The 16,655-nt window shown below is 40.9% G+C and overlaps 1 protein-coding gene across 10 annotated transcripts in view; it reads left to right on the forward strand.

The window, feature by feature from the left end:
• LOC6526468 (mitogen-activated protein kinase-binding protein 1) overlaps positions 1 to 16,655 on the forward strand; it is a 57,013-nt gene that overhangs the window by 18,694 nt on the left and 21,664 nt on the right. For 3 of the 10 annotated variants that reach the window (XM_039371524.2, XM_039371526.2, XM_002087551.4), the window contains exons 2-3: positions 2,791 to 3,111; positions 3,181 to 3,263. In XM_039371524.2, the coding sequence (XP_039227458.1) occupies positions 3,186 to 3,263 (78 nt within the window). In that variant the 5' untranslated portion in view covers positions 2,791 to 3,111; positions 3,181 to 3,185. Of the gene's footprint in view, positions 1 to 2,790; positions 3,112 to 3,180; positions 3,264 to 4,930; positions 5,056 to 6,005; positions 6,886 to 16,655 lie in introns of those variants that run through there. The other 7 variants (XM_039371523.2, XM_039371529.1, XM_015197923.3 and 4 more) reach the window with 6 other exon arrangements.

Raw genomic sequence — 16,655 nt, forward strand, 5'->3', positions numbered from 1 at the left:
TAGTTAAATCCCTGTGTATATCATCACATCAGATAAGAGTTTTTTGCCTCTTCAGCTTTTCAGTGCTTCAGCTGATCATTTTGGCAAAGTTCAATTGCCTTTCGTTTTAAGACGACCCACTAAAAACAAAAGAACAGGAAACTGAACGAAAAACATGTATAGAGCGTTAATTGAGTGTGTGGAAGTCGAGATGCCCTTTGTTCGAAATGAAAGGTATTATGAAAGAGAAGTGCTGGATCTTTCACAAAACTGATCGTTGTTATCGTAGCACCTTTCATTTACGTTGTAAAAACTAATCAGTCAGAGGTCTATACAAATTTCTAATATACCTTAGACTACTTTAGTTCCTGTATTCCCTGAATTACAGGGTATTTGGGGCCAATCTGAGCACAGCGAAACGACACGTCTGCTACAACAAGAGAGGCTGCCCAAGTCGATTCAGACACAAAGGCCGAAGCCCAACAATTTGGGTCAATTGACTCACAAGAAGCGAGAAAAAAGCGACAGCCACCAACAAAAAGATGAAATAAAACTTGTTCTCAGCGCTCAGACAATAATAACTGCAAAAAATTCTATAGCAGCGATGGTCAGAGATAAAATCCGCCCAATATGTGCCAGTCGCCAGTTGCCAGTTGCCAGTCGCCCGTCTATCTAATCAATGGAAAACTAGGATATATAGAATTATGAAAAAAATCCAATTGCCTGGCCAACTGTCGCATAAGCGCATAAATCACTCAGCCGTCGTCAACTGCATTTATTTATGGCGGTCACTGTGCTCGCAAAAGAAAAACAAAGAGAAAAGTGGAGGCAGTCCCCTAATCGATTTACAACTTGATTTCAGCTGAAAGCCAATCCAAAGATAATACATAATTTAATTGCTCCGTGTAAAAAGTGGGCGACACACACCAAAGCGATTCTGCGAAATTGGAGCTGACTTGATTGGCAAGCGGAGCCCCAAGAAAAAGATGGGGAAATGGTGGAAACTGCTCCATATGTGGGCACTGCAGCTCCCTTTGCTCGTTTATTGTCAATATGCCAGCACTTGTTTATAAACTACATGTTTTGCTTTCGGCGATGCGGACTCGGGCAATTAAACAAGTTAACAAAACGATAATATTGCCAGTTTAGTGTCGATTGCATTCATTAAATAGGTGATTTGTTGCGACGCGTGCCTCTGTTTTTAAAGCAGACTAGCTTTCAACTGCAATGTTTGCATAATATATGAAGATTTAATCATTCTAAAACAATTACTCTTTTAAACTCTAAAGCGTTGTCTCTCCGTACAGCTATTCTCAACTCAGCATAATCAACGTTAAATTCTCAACTTTTTCCAGCCAAAAGAAAACTTGGCCAGGAAATTGAAGAATTTTCGCAATATTTGGTCACCTGCGTTGGCATCTTTCAGCAAATTATGCAAATGAAACACCGAAAATGGTGCAAAACTAAGAAGAAAATTGTTCAACCTCGAGACTGTAGGTATCTCCATTTGCTTGCCGTTTTGCCCGCTGTTTTTCCACGCTTTTCCGCCACACTTTTTTGGATTCATTCAAGCAGAGGTTTCGTCTTCCATACTGTGTTTTGTTTTTTCCAGCCCGCTTTGCTGCTGCCTTTTTGCGCATTAATTACAAGTGTTTCCTTGTTTCGCTGTTTAATTAACATGGCCAAGTGCCGCCTATATATTGTAATTCGAATACACAAAACCACGACCGCACTCGACCCACTAACATTTATCGCAGGCCCAAGATAAACTCACCTTGGCCAAATGAAATCATTCGAAATTGCACTGCCACATTCACATCCCTTATCAATCTGGGTGGCAATGTGGTAACAAGTGTGAGTTGCGAGTGATTTGTGATTCATTGGCTTTATGGCCCGTTGGAGACGTCACACGACCATTATTGGATGACTATTGTCAACCGTTTTTGGATGCCAGAACTTCCCCTCAGCCAGCTGCATTTTAAATGAATTGTCAATTGTCAATTGTCGATCGTCGATTGTCAAGTGGAAAATGGAAAATGGCAAGTGACGAACTTTTCGAATCTTCGAGCCCCATGTTGATTCAATTGATTTGCAGAGTGTCTAATTGCTTCGCTGATTTGTGTGACTTAGTGAGTGAGTTGTGCGTTGTCTTGTTTAAGAAGTCAATTGGGCGTGCAAAGCGATTCGAACTACGCCAATTAACTTAACTCAACTTAACTTTAAGTTAAGCCTTTAAATTCAACCTTGTAGAAATAGAAGCTTAGACCCATGCCATATACTAAGATGCTTTTCACTCGGCAAATTGATTAGGTGGCTCCTTTCTTGCCTTCCTTCCGCTTTTCCGCTTTTCCTCCAAACTCTTGACTATTTTATTAGCCTTCAAAATCAATTTACCAACACTGGAAAAGGTAGCCCCGAGACAAACAGCCGCAGCTCTTCAGGCAGCAAATTGACATTGTTGCAGTTGAAAGCTTTCAGTCGCCTTGAACCTCAATCATATTTTATTCAGCGGAAAACTGGGAAAGTAAATTCGTGGGGGAAACTTTGTTTCTAGTGGGCAGGCAGGCGGGAAAAGTGGGCGAGCACCAACAGCTGGAAAAGTGTGCTTAAGGTAGACGAGAAAAGGTGAAAAGTCCTTTTAATGCATTTTTCAATTTGACATAAAATGGCTTAAAAGATGCAAAGTTTTTACTAACTTTGTACTAGTTGAAGTAATTTAAATGGGTTGGCACTAAAACTGACTAAACTTTTATAAAAATATATTACTGGGATTATTATTTATTATTACAATGCCTTGTTTGTCTTTTTCAGATCGCTGTCCAGAAAGGCCAATTGCCACCTAGGCTTCCACCATTTAACTAACAAAACTTCAATACTTGCCATAAAATTATAAAACATTCAACTAAAATCAAACAAGAAAACTGCCAAATTTTGAAGCCAAATGCAGCCAGCCCCAAAGTATGCAGTGGATTTTGTAAGCTTCGAGCGCAACTCAAGGCGCATTTTCTGAGCACAACTAAATGCTCAAAGCTGCACTCAGCGGAGTCAACCACCGACCGGCGCTCGCGTATAAGTGATTTGCGCTGGTTCGAAACCCCGCTGGCGAGCGGTGAGCGACACAATTTTGAAAAAGTAAAAGAGAGAAAAAAGCAGCGAACGTTCTCTTTTATTTCATTTTCTCTTTGCGTTTGCAATCCACAGCAATCATGGACGTTCCAGATGTGGGACGCATCATAAGGGCGCCCGCGAGGCGCAAACGAAACGACGAACAGTTAATGGATAGGGTGAGTGCTATTATTATTATACATATTATCCATAAGGATAGGGGTTTGCTTAAGATGAACATCTTGATATCTCAGGATCTGTGTTGGGTTCTGTCACCAATTTTGGTATCCGAACTCGGGTGATAAGCACAGATGTAAATACTATTTGAAATATGGAAAAACTTTCTTTACTTACTCTTGGAATATATTCATATTCTGGCCGGGCATTTATTAAAGTCCGCATTTGATTAAGCGACTGTCTTCCTTTCTCGGTTTAGTTGGGAGGTTTGTCACTGTCGAATCCGCCTGAATGAACGACCGCCTGCTGCGCATGTGATCCAGTTTCCCCAACGCTTTTGTTTATCTTCTTGGCCCGAAGAGGAAAATGGAAAGTTTCGCTGCATTCATTCGACGAACTTCGCCCACCAATGCAAAATGATTGGGTTGTCATTTATTTGTATATTTTTTCCCCGATCGTTTTAAGACATTTTTTTGTTCAACTGACTGCGATTTGATTAATTTGCTGGAATTCCACAAAGCGCATTTTCCTTTTGAAATGCTGAATGGCCATGAGTTGGCGTTGGTTTATGTCAGGTAAGCTTTTCAATAGGGAATTGAAATTTTAATTGAAAGTAGTTGATTGAGAAAGTTGGAAGAAGACAATACAAAAATGTATGACGGAAAACTATTGATGAACGAAGATTAATGTATAATCAACTGATTTATATTTCCATAATAAAAGGGGCGTGCATAAATATTTACGTATAATATTAAGTATTCATAAACAATCGCTGGCTATGATTTAATTTAAAGTACCAAATGTTGAAGTCATTAAACGACTGCTGACTAAAAACAAGTAATTGCACATATCATTCACTTAAACTCACACCCAGCTAATTAGCAGCCACATGCAAAAGAGATACTCATCAATCATCCACGGCGATTGTCACCCCATCGACCCACATTCCACCCCACACCACCCACCGAGTGAATAAGTTCATTAACCACCCACCACACACTTCCCAACTCAGGTTTCACAAAGGTAACCCACAATTAACGTGCGCTCGAGTTTCACGCAATTAGTAAAACAAAACAATTGCATTGTTTAATGTCAAGTTCAATGCACGCAGCAGACAGACGAACAAACCACTCGACCACCGCCAAACACCCGCCACGCCCACCGCCCACTCAAAATCCAAAATTTTATTAAGTAATAAACCAAATCGAAACGAAACAAAGGCAATTATGGGTCTAAGAAGAAGCGAAGAGAAAGAGTTTAAAAACAAGCGTTAGATGCAAGAGAGAGAAGAGAAAGATCTAAGAAGGGGCAAAGAGAAAGAAGAGAAAGCCTTTCGCGCTCTTGAAAAGCTTTCGCGTGGTCAAAATGATCTACACTGAAAACAAACACTCTGTTACGCTAAGTTCTAGGATATCAACAAACAAACAACAAAATTCGGTTAAGGTTCTATTAAGTTACATTTTTCTATTTATTTAGTCTGGAATACGCGCAACAGCTGATTGTTTAGCTTTTCGAGAGAGCAGGGGATCTCTCCCAGTGGCTTTTGTTTTTGTATTTGTTTTCGTTATTGTTTTGCTTGTGTGTCAGCTGTTGGGGCTTTGGAGCTTTGCGCTGCCTGCGCCGCTGGCTTTGCTTTGCGCTGCTTTAGCTGCGTTTGCTTTGTCGCCGCCTTTCAGTTACAATTCGTATTCCAGTTGGAGCGCCGCGATTTTCCTGCGTGCTCAGTGATTTTCCTCGCGCTTTTCCGCTTTGTCTGTGGCTGTCTTCGCGTCTCGCCTGGCTGCATCTGTATTGGTATTTGCAAACGCGTTCGCATGCAATTTGTTTGTGCAATTCGGAAAATTATGAAAAGCCAATCAGCGGGGAAAGAAAAAACGTAACGAGAAATACCGCAAATAAAAGTTATATTTCGGCATGGCGAACAAATTGCATTTGACCCGCTTAAATCGTGTTAAACTTAAACTTTTTTAAGTTTAGTTTTTTTAGTGTGCCTCTCATGTTTCTAATTTGCCCAAAAACTGCGGAATGACCTTCGAATGTTGTTCGTTGTTGCTTTTGTTCATTTTCGGTGCGTGTAATTCGGTCGACTGCAAACAGCAACAACACCAACACCAATAACAGCAAATAAACACAAATAAAACAAAAATGAACCCACCGTCATCAAGTTTTAATGATCAAGATGACGTTATATAATCTGTAAAAGAGCAGAGAAAAGCGGCGAAAAAAGAACCCAAGTCAATTTACGGTTCTCAGATTCTTGCGGTTAATTAAATTAGGCGATTAGATCACTGCCACATGCAAATTTGAATAAATGCATAGAACAGTGCCACATTTAAATTGCAAAAGAAAGTGGGTTTTTTTGCTTATAATTAAAGAAGCTTGCCTTGCGAACCTTAAAAACTGCGTTGCCGTCTCCGTGGCGTATACGCAATTTATCTGCTTTTTCATAATATTCCGCAAAATGCTTATCAAGGTACTGATATGCTCGACAGCTGAAAAACGGCACACAAACGATAAAAAGTCGTACCGAACAGCAGAGTTTCTGAAATTTCGAATAGCGGAATAAATTACTTATTTATTATCCAAAGGGCGTGGAGCAAGTCTAAAATTCTAAAATTGTTATGAGCTTGAAAATAGCAAGCTAAAGTTGTAATAAACACAAGAAAAACAAGCTGCGAATTGAAATATCAGGGGGAAGCGGGGGAGATAAGCGATAAGCAAAACGAAAAGCAAAAGCAAATATATCAAGAAGCAAGGTGATAAAAGTAAAGGCAATTAAAGTGCTCAGATAAGGGTAGAAGAAGCAGACGAGCTGGCGAAAAGTTATGGTAAACAAATTGGATGAGAAACTAAACTAGACGCTATAATTTTCAAGCATAGAGAAACATAGAGAAAATATGACTTACTGCAATTATCGTAGAAATCGAAATGTGAGCAGGAATCGTATATCGATATTCTTTAATCGAAGCAAATGTTTCAACGAGTGCATTTTGTCATTTTAATAGAGGGCGGCAATTAGAGGCAGTGAAAGAGCACTTTTATTTCTGGTATTCAGAACGTAACCCATTTGGCAATGGTGACTGTTCCGTTCTGTCAACATCCGCGCAGCTGTTGAATTTGGATTATTAAATTTCTGTGCTGTTGTTTCTAGCAAAATGTTTTGCCCCACACAGGCAATTGACATTTACAGTGAAATAAAGTGAGACGAAATAAAGTCAAAGCAAACAAGAGGCAAATAAAAAAGCGGATCGTAACGAATCGCTGGCCAAAACAAACGGAAAAACAATGTAATTGTTGAAATGTAAATAGCCGCCGAGTGCAACAAATAACCAAAAGCAACGCAGTGAACAAAAACCAACAAAAAAGAAAAAAAAAAACAATTGCCAGTGAAAGGCGGGCGGAGAAGTGAGAAAAACCAGTGGAAAATCGGGCGAAATAATGCGGCATTTAATCATGACCCCGGCGTCGCTGTCGGCGTCGACGCCGACGCTCTCCACGCTGCACCACCAGCGCATGGCGCTCCAATCGCAGTCGCAGTCGCCGCTGGCGTCGCCGTTAACCCCATCGCCGTCATCGGTCTTCGGTTCGCCCAAGTTCCCAGCGAATTACGAGCGCAGCGAAAAAGTGAGTTCGAAACATAGGCAAACTAAAGTCAGACAACGAAGACAACAGACAACAAAAAATGGCAAATAAAAAAGCATACAAAAAATGGCATAGCCACCCAAACGAGTGGCGAAAAAAAATAAAGATATATACAAACTGACGACCCCATCATAAATTACTCCATATTGTTCATGAATGGATCCACGAGTGCAGCAGCCGCTTGTTTTCCATTAATTATGCTTCTCAGCTTTTAACCCCCCACTGTCGTGAATTTTCCACGCGTTCATTTTAATTTTGATGCAAACGTCCCCTTTGTGGGGCAATAAAGTTCAGTGTTTGTGGAGTGAAGCGGAGCTCCGCCACTTGACATTTCAATTTAAGTTTTACTTTAGTGCGGTGAGTGCATTTTGGAGGGCCAATATGTCAAAATCCAGTAAAAGAATATTTTCGGGCAGTTCAAATTATGCAAATAACAGAGCTGTTCTCTGCGATTCTCAATGTTAAGAGTGGCCCTTTTAGTGATAATAACTCGGAGCCAAGAAACTTTTCGCATCAACTATTCATTTTTAGTATGATTTTCTTCTATTTAGAGCGTTTTACCCTTGTGACCTTTATTGGTGCAGCCGTCTAATAATTCCGCTTAATTATGATCCAAGTACGTTTACCCTTTTTTTTTTGTATCATGGAAGGCAACTTTTGTAGTTTGGCAGAAACGCGGCAAAACTTGTGCAAATGTCAGCACAGCGCAATTTGCGGCAAACAATTTTCTAATTTGTTTTTCCCTCGGCGGGGAAATACAGCAGAGAAGGCTGAAACTTTTCAACGTTCGACTTGCGTAATGCGCAATAATTAATCAGCTGCACAGCTCAGGGGGCAATGCGATTTAACAAGTTTGATGTCTGTTTTTTGTTGTTTTTTTTTTTTGTTTTGTTCTCCCCTTTACAGGTGGCAAAGTTCAAGGTCACAGCAGCGGATAATCAAACGGCATTTTTGCACGCAATTAGCATTTTCCTCTGCTTATCTGTGTGCCTTTCGGTTTCATTATTAACAACAGTGTTGCAGTTTAAATCACTATTTTGCGATTTTCGAGACAAGATGAAAATGGGAAAAATCATTTTCACAGCCGCTTTGAGCTTTTTGGAGCAGAAAACATTTGCTCGTGAGGAGAAGCCGAGTTTTCCTGCATTTTCCGTGTATGCAGATGGATGCTTTTCCCCTCTTTCTACACGACTGCTGGACATAATTGCCCACAGCCCCCCAACCCAAAGCCACGCCCACCACCCGCAGACCACAAAAGCAAGCAACTTCATTTGCAGCCGTAATTGTTTTGGCCCATATGATCCTCCATCCCCCCGATTTCCACTCGCCCTCCTCTCGCACATTGCTCATACGCCGCGTTATCTGCGCTGGCTACTTGGCAAATTGAAAGCAAAATGTGCAGCCACTTTTCCCCCGTTTTCGTCCCGTTTGCCGGTCTCAGCTCGTCTCGATTTTCCTCTTTTTTTGTTCTACTTTTCCCTCTGCCACAAAACAAAACCAATGCAACCAGTCTTGTCTTGTCGACGGCGTTTTCTTCTAATGACCAGCCTCCCAGTTTGCTGGGAAAGTGTTCATCAAGTCAGTCGTGTCGTTTATCATATTTTGCTGTTAGTCGCAATGTCGACTTTCTAACTGCTCAGAAAGTAAAGTGTCGTTTGGCGATTTGTAAGCATTTATCAAGCCAAGTCGGTTGTAAATACATTTGCAGACTTTCTTAGTCGGTGGCGGCTTTTCTTCTTTTCTAAATATGGCCTAAACTATTCTCTATTTAAGGCACTCGAACACAGAGTGAAAACTGCACTCAAGACAGTGTTTAATCATTCTTGTTTAATTCGCTGGGGGAATTGATTTGTCACTTTGGATGAAGAAAGATTAAGTGTATGCTTAAAAATGGCTCACATTGTTGGCTGATGTTTTCCTGGCTAAAACCGGCTAAGCGGATCACAATTAGCGGGGCTTACTATACGATTGATATGTCAGGGTGGGAAATCTTGGTTGCATGAAGACAGTTTAATGTCAATACTCGTAATTGGAAAATATTCTTTTCCCCAAGTAAGTAAACATTCAATTAAGTTCCCATAATGCCAGATATATACCTACTTATCTCGAAAAGACCTTTAAGTGCGCCTTGTGATTTGAGGCTGACATCATGTAATTATTTTGGCCAATGATCGCTTAGTGCTTCCAATTGTGGGTGGAACTTATCACGAAGCAAGTGTGCCACTGATAACACCGGGGATCTACAGTCAATATGTGTTTTCTAGTAGCTAATTTGGACGTACAGTGAATGTGGTATAATTTTGTAAAAAAGAGAGTGTGGGAGCTGCAACTTAATTAACTCAAAGTGTGTGGCTGCGTGACAGGTTTTGGCCAAATGGTGCCGTTTGGGTTTTCCATTTACCCAAGCGGCTTGCATTTATTTTGTTGCCAGATTGACTTTTGGCCAGATTGTGAAAGGAAGCAAGTGCACTTGAAGCCTTGACTTTGTATCTTTTGCTTTCGGGTCCACTTTCCACTTTCGTTGGCAAGAAGGAATTGAATGCCATGGTATGAATGATTAATTGAAACTGATTTGCACATTTAAATCACTGCCGTTTTAATCTCTGGCGTCTTTTCCGCTTTTCACTTGGTGCTACAGCGGGAAATTCTGAGGAAAACGCTGCGTCCAGTTCAATGGCTATGAATAGAGGTCTGTGTGCAATGGACAACAGCATTTTCCACTTCCAGTCGCGGCCCTACCCAACTCCATACATCATTTATCCGGCGTATGTATCATTTCTTTTCTCGATTTTTTGTGGCGCAGAAAAATAACAGAAAACTGTATCAATATGCGGCATATGCAGCATGAGTCAGGCCCAGAAAAACAAAACAGCAGCCAGTTTGGAGCGGTTGCTGTTTGTTGCTGTTGGTGTTGTCTGTGCCCCAACCCATGTTGGCCTCAAAATGTAACAGCAAATGCTTACCACATACAGTGAAGCCTCGCAGTCAAACGCTGGATGACGTCTGAGGGGGTGTTGCCTCTATAACCCTTTAGCAAATGACTTCAATGTTGCCAGCCTAGGAACTTTGATGAAAAAAACATATGAGTAATCCCACTTTTTAAACAGTTTTGTACTGTTCTTCAATTCATACTGTACCACTGTACCTTCAATTCATACATATGGTGCTGCTCTTTTTATTTGGCGCTAAAATGCATTTTTTTGTTAGCGAAAAAACGTGCGACTCGTTTAATTGAAAGGCTTTTGGGCATGCGACAAAACACGAAGAATATTGAAAGTCGTTCCCTCCCCTTTTTGCCCCCGGAAAACCGCCTTTTGATCTGCAGATTGCAGACTTCGAGATTAGACAAAGTCAACTATTGAAACAATATCCGAGTCTTAATTTATGCCCCTGGCTTGGCTTCGCCCAACTTAAGTCCATAAGCCGTTGCTAACCGAACAATGAAATCAGCTTTAGAGGCAGCAATGCAAACCACTCACTTACTCCTTACTCAGACACGGGCCTAATACCACCAGGCTTAAAACACCACCCACAAACCACCTCCAACTTGGACCCCAAAAAAGTGGCAATGCATTTGCCTTCTACGGGCTGCTCTCAAACACTTTGAGTTTTCTGGGATTGTATGAACGATGGCATTCAAAACGAATATGTTAAAAAAAAGCTCATTTTGTGGCAAGAATGTAAAGCAGGCTAATAGAATCATAGGAATAAGTGGCAGGCTATTAAAATGTTGGTAGGCCATGAATACGGATTAATTTAGTTAATTAATTTCCGAAGAGTAACAGTGATTCGTATGGTGGAAAACCCTTTTTCCATTTCCCATTTTGGTCGTATCTCTTTGGGGTTTCTCTCTTTCTGAGTGGTCTGGTCTGGTCTTGCCGACTTGGCCAGCTTGCACTTCCCAGGGGCGCTAATGTATGCTAATCCCAGAGTGCTTTTGGATCCGCCGCCGAACAAGACGACGACACACCCACGCAGAGTCGGGAAAATCGCTGGAGGAAAAGCGAAGCGGAGCACAGACCCGTCTAGAGTAGCCTTCGCTGCTGCTGCTTTGGGAAAGTCGCCGTTCCTCTTTCTTCTTTCTTATTTCCTTTTACTTTCAACTTTTCCCCGGTCGCCGGCTGGCAGCGGCTTTTCCCCGATGCAGTTTGCATTCGGGCTTCTCGAATTGAAAATCTGCAAGCCGATAGCTTTTCTTGGACTGATCTCTTTTGCTAATTTTCTGTGCGGCCATGTGGAAAACGGTTGGTCGCTTGGCCGAACTGTTTTCCCTTTTTTCTCTCGCCTTTCCGTCGCGATGCCTCGATACCAAAGTCAAAGTTATATATCCACCTTTTTGTGGGAGCAGTCACCCATAGTGGCGCATTTTCTGGATTGTAATTTTCAAATGCGAGAGAAAAAGTGTTTGGGCCATTTGCATGATTAATGTTTTCGGCCAGCTCGCAGCGTTCGTTTCAATTTCAGTTTCCTTGGGTTGGGCTCAGTTCAGTCCAGTTCAGTTGAGTTGAATTCAGTTTAGTTCAGTTAGGTTTTGCTCCAGTGCATGCTGTTTTTCAAGGGGCCGTAGGGCGTGCCTTCCTTTAGTTATTAGCCCGGCTATTAAGCCCAATTACCAGTGCACTTACTCACTTGTCTCTGCGATTGGAGCGTTTCAAGGCTGAAGTTTCCGATGAAATACTTGGCATGAAGGTGGCATCCGGGAGGATTGAAACTGTGGTGCTGAAAGTGAGATTGGATTGCGGTGAAGGGGATGGGATTAATACATGCATTATGCAATAACAGGTAAGGAAGGAAATGGCATTATGCTGATTTTTGAGTAATAGTAATAACACTTCAGCGCACAAATTCTTATCGCATTTTTATAGTTCCAACTGTAATAACAGCATTTTCCGTAGCCACTGCACCAACTGCCATTCCTTTGCAGGAATTACCTAAATAATTGTATCCACATCTGATATCGACAACTGCTTCTGCAACTTGTGCGTGATATTGATAGGGAGCTCGCATATTTTATGCAGACACTTCGAGACAACTTAGCTGCCAATTGACACCCACTTCCCATATATCTTTATAGCTGTCAGGGAACTCACGTTAGTTTCACGCCCGGCAATTTCATGCTCGGGGTCCCGAAAGACAGCGACTTCAACATAAACATCAACATCATCATCATCATCATGACCATCTTGAACAACCGAAAGAGCAGGGAACGTGACAAAAGTGGTTGGGCTGACAAATCGCCGAGGGGCTAATTACAAGGGCAATATGTGGAGCACACATAAATTTCCGCAGGCACTTCTTGGTTTTTGTGGCGTGTAAATGGGACGCACATTTCTCGACTGCATTACCCAATCAACGAGAAAAGATCGTGGAACTGTGACATTAACCATGCCAACGGTAGTTGGCCATTCAGGCAGCTCGGTGGTGCAACTTCTATGCCACATGGGTGACCCACTGTATCTACTGTATTCACTGTACCCACCGTAATTCCACTGTGGTTCCACACCTTTCATTAAATGGAAACTGTTGCAGCACATCGTGTTTAGCTTTTAGCTTTTAGATGTGGCTTTTTTTGTTGTTTGCTGGCCGTTTTTTTTGATGGCTTGTTTCCCATGTGTGAACAAAAAGTCTGGCTGACCATAAAACAATGCAAAACAGTTAGAGACCGTCCGCAAATGACAGACAGTCGGTTGGGTATGGGGGATCTAGAGTTTGGAGCCCGTGAAATTATAACTAGTTTCATAGAAGTGTCAATGAACTGGGCCGAAAACAAGAACTATCAGTGGTAATTAGTTATATATACGGGTGGCACAGTCAGTTGCTTGTGATTTGGGGCAACAAAGCGTGGCAAACTCTTTTCGAATCCAACTCAAATACATTTCGAGCATGTCGGAGGGAAAACTCGGGAGAAACAGGAAATCTAGGCAAAAATAGAAGGAAGTCTTATATAAATGTTTAAAATTCTTCTTTAGTATGATTTATTTACTTATATTTACCTATTGCCCAACCAGCCATCCATCACTCCATCGATTATGTACATGTTTTCCGTGGGCATGTCTGGTTTCAAAAAGCCAACTCTTGGCACCCTTTATAAGCATGGCCCGCTATCTCCACCCGCATTCTGCGATCTGGGATTTGCATAATTTGCACTTTAGCATTGAGCACCGGAAAAACGTGACTAGTTTTTTTTTTGCCCGTTCGTTGCTCAGCCAAACAGAATTATTCTTTATAGTATACGAGTATAGCTAACTAACTATATCAGACTGGAGCGTGATTTCTTGCGCTTATCGTCATTTGTTTATTTTTGGCTCACAGCTGAATTTAAATAACCCGAATGGACCCGAGTGCAGGTCGGAATGAAATCGAGATTTTGTATTATTTACGATAAGCCATGGTGCTCCTCAGATATGAGGCCAGAACTTGGTCTCGACAAAGATGACTTAAGCATTTATTTTTAAATGGCTTGAACAATTCATAAAATGGGATCACGGAGCGTATACTTAATGCGGGCTGCTAGAGGTGAATAATTATTTGAGTTGGGGTTTCTAGTACAATGCTCTTACTCCTAATTTCCTTGATACAATGCCTTTTAATGCGGATGATCACATATGTATTTAACACTTTTTTTCCCAGCTGAGTGATATGTAAGTTAACCCGCCGTGTTTCTATAATCAATCTTTCCCTACAATCTTTTTGCCTTTCCCACTTGATGGCCACTTGTCGGGCTGACAGTTTTACTAGCGTCTTGTTGGTAACGCTCCACACACTTTGTTAGAGCCGCCAAATTGATGGCTGGAATATTTTGTAACCGCACTTCTTGCCCAATCCGACAGATTGAAAACTTCACCTGACGTCTCTCTCTCTCTCTTCACTCTTTCCCTGGAAAAGTTTTATGCAATCCGAGGGAAATGGGAAAAGGGTGAGTAGGGTCTGGTTTTTGGCACGTCTTGGCATTTTCCTCTAGCAGAGTCGCGATCGTTGAACGTTAACCGCGCCATGAAAACGCAGTTAACACTTGGCAGTTGCCCTCACTTTCTGCCCGTCTGGGCAATTTTAAAATGCAGCCAGCATTTATTCTCGCTTTAATTCGTGTTTTTCCGTTGTGTTGTGCATTTTAAATGCTGTTCAAGCCGGCCGGCGAAATATTCAATTGTTTTGTCGCCCGTACAAATAAATTTATCAAGAGTTTAGAATCTAAATGTTGTGGGCTGGCTGGCTGACTGACAGAGTATACATGACGGTTTTTTCAGTTTTTTTTTTTCAGTTTTTTCTGTTTTTTGTTCCACATTTCGACACGCGCAATTACATTTGTTTCAGCCCACTGGCAGCATTTGTTGTGGCTCTTTTTACTATTCTACATAGTTTTGCTGCGTTTTTTTTTTGCCTTGTTGCCGTACTTAAACTTGATTTGTGGCACTCAATCGGCAAAAACTTTTGAAGTCCCAAATGCGAGAATGTTGTTGGGCCGGCGAGTGGCAAAAAAGTTGTCAAATTTGCTTAAACTTGTGAGCAAATGTGTTTAAATACGTCGCATAAATATGGTGCGATAAGTGTGTAAACAAATGGCCACTCACGTTTTAACTATAAAGTAGGACTTTTGGGCTGCCATAAGTAGGGTTCAATTAAACTAGAAAGAAGTAATAATTATAATCGACTCGGTATCCAAACTCAAATTTCAACACCTTTTAATAACTGGTTCGCCTCGATTTTCTGTTCTTTGTACTCTGCATACCTTTTGTACTCTTTATATTTGTACAACCCACATGATTGGCAAATTGATTGATGCATGGGCACTCCTAAATGTTTTGTTCTCGGATACAGATATTGTATCTTATGAAGCTACCGAATATCCAGACAAACAGTCTGAGCTCAACGATTTTCATAACAATAACAATTTGGGGGCGTCCACTTTGAGTTTCTTTCGTTTTTGACTTTCTCAAAGGTTGAGTTGAGATTTTCGATTCATTTGCATTCTCCCGGTGATAATAGACTGTTTATGAGTTTATCAAGCCATTAGCCTTTGACGCCCACCGCAGCACTTTGACTGGGAAAGTCTGTTCTCTTTCACTGGCTATAATTTATTTGGTTTCCTATTTACCCGCTGACTCAACAGGTTGATTTATTAATTAGAGCCAAACTCGAGTTGAGAATTGGTTGGGTCTTCATTCAGCTTGACTTCGAGATTCAGGTTTTGTTTTCGGCTTAGCAAATGCATTTCTAATGAGATTTGCTTGGGTCCGAGACGCAAAAAGCTTTTTGCTGTCTCAGCAGATGATGTCAGTTCTACTTATCCAAAATTACTTTTATTTCTCTTCGGGCCTTCGGTTCAATTGCGTGCCGCAGAAGTCATAAATAAAACATTTTTCGACTTGAATCTGAGCTATCTATTAACCGTTTTGTCGAATGTCCAGAGGGTTAATTCCGATCATAAATCAAAATTACATATCTTTTATTTACTTGGGGTAAACTGCAGGTCTTCACACGACGTTTTTATGAGCGGTGGAAATTCAGGGAAGTTAATTGATTTTTGTCCAAAGACGCAGAGATTTCCCACCTTTCTGCGCTGCTCAATGACATTTACCTGGTAGTCATGTTCGATCCAAAATAATACTCAGTGTTGCTTAACAAGCTGTAAAAATAATCACTAGCAACCATAACAATTTGCTGTCTTTATTTAAAGGAACGCCCACCCAATTGCAGATACAAAATCGAGCTGAAAAGAGAGTTGCAGCGGCACATGTAGACTGCAAATTGAGGTTGCTGAATCTTGTTGTTTACGGCTCATTGAAGAATTGGTAACTTAATCTGGGCTCTTTCTTTGCCATCTCTGGTGACCCAGATGAGTAACCGATTTATGTGGCATGGCTTGGCTTTAGATAACGCCTATAATTTTGTTTCTTTGTCTTCCGAAATTTGCATAGCCTGAAAGTTCTTTGTTTATTCGCAATCCGCAATGTGTGAGGTCTTCGCAGCGAGGATAGTTTGTATTAGGATAGACTTGCGGTTAGGAAAATAAATATCAACTCATGAGTTTTGGTTCTATTGTCAATTTCTGCGGTTGGCTTAGTACTGTTTACCTCACCTGAGTCGTTTGGATTATTAGTGTATACTTTTGGGATCTGTTACGAAATGATTATGCAACATTCAATACCAGAAGATGTGAATTGCAATATGAAACTTATCTCAATTCAGTTGCTAAAGACTTTCATCTGTTAACTAAGATTTTTTTTGAGGTTTAAGCGCACCACGCGTCGTATACGTAATATTTTAGGGGCAACATCATCAGATATCGTTATCAATATAGGTTGTTAATCTTAATAGTCTACAAATACAGTTTATTTCCAGATAGCTGTTTTCTGTCCTTGTTTCTTTTAGAAAAACTTCACGTACTTAAGCCACTCATGTTGATGTAATGCATATTATCTTTAATGACTTCCTGCGCAATTTTGATTTATATTCATAAATTTACCAATTTTATGCAAGTTAATAATTATATTTGGCACACTAAGACAGGTTTTCTTTAGGTCTGTCTGGGTGTGAATTATACATTTGTTTAATGAGCTCAGGAAATGAGACACACAAACTCAAAAGGCACGCAAGAAATCGCGACACACAAAAAACCCGCCAAATTACACTTGGCCATAATTTATTACTTATATTTGTTGCACTACAATTTAGACTGCCGCCTTGTGTTATTAATTAATGTACTAGATAACATATATTTTATGGCTTTTTTGGTACCAGATTCAAAGAAG

Source organism: Drosophila yakuba, chromosome 2L (assembly GCF_016746365.2).
Source record: "Drosophila yakuba strain Tai18E2 chromosome 2L, Prin_Dyak_Tai18E2_2.1, whole genome shotgun sequence".
Taxonomy (NCBI): domain Eukaryota; kingdom Metazoa; phylum Arthropoda; class Insecta; order Diptera; family Drosophilidae; genus Drosophila; species Drosophila yakuba.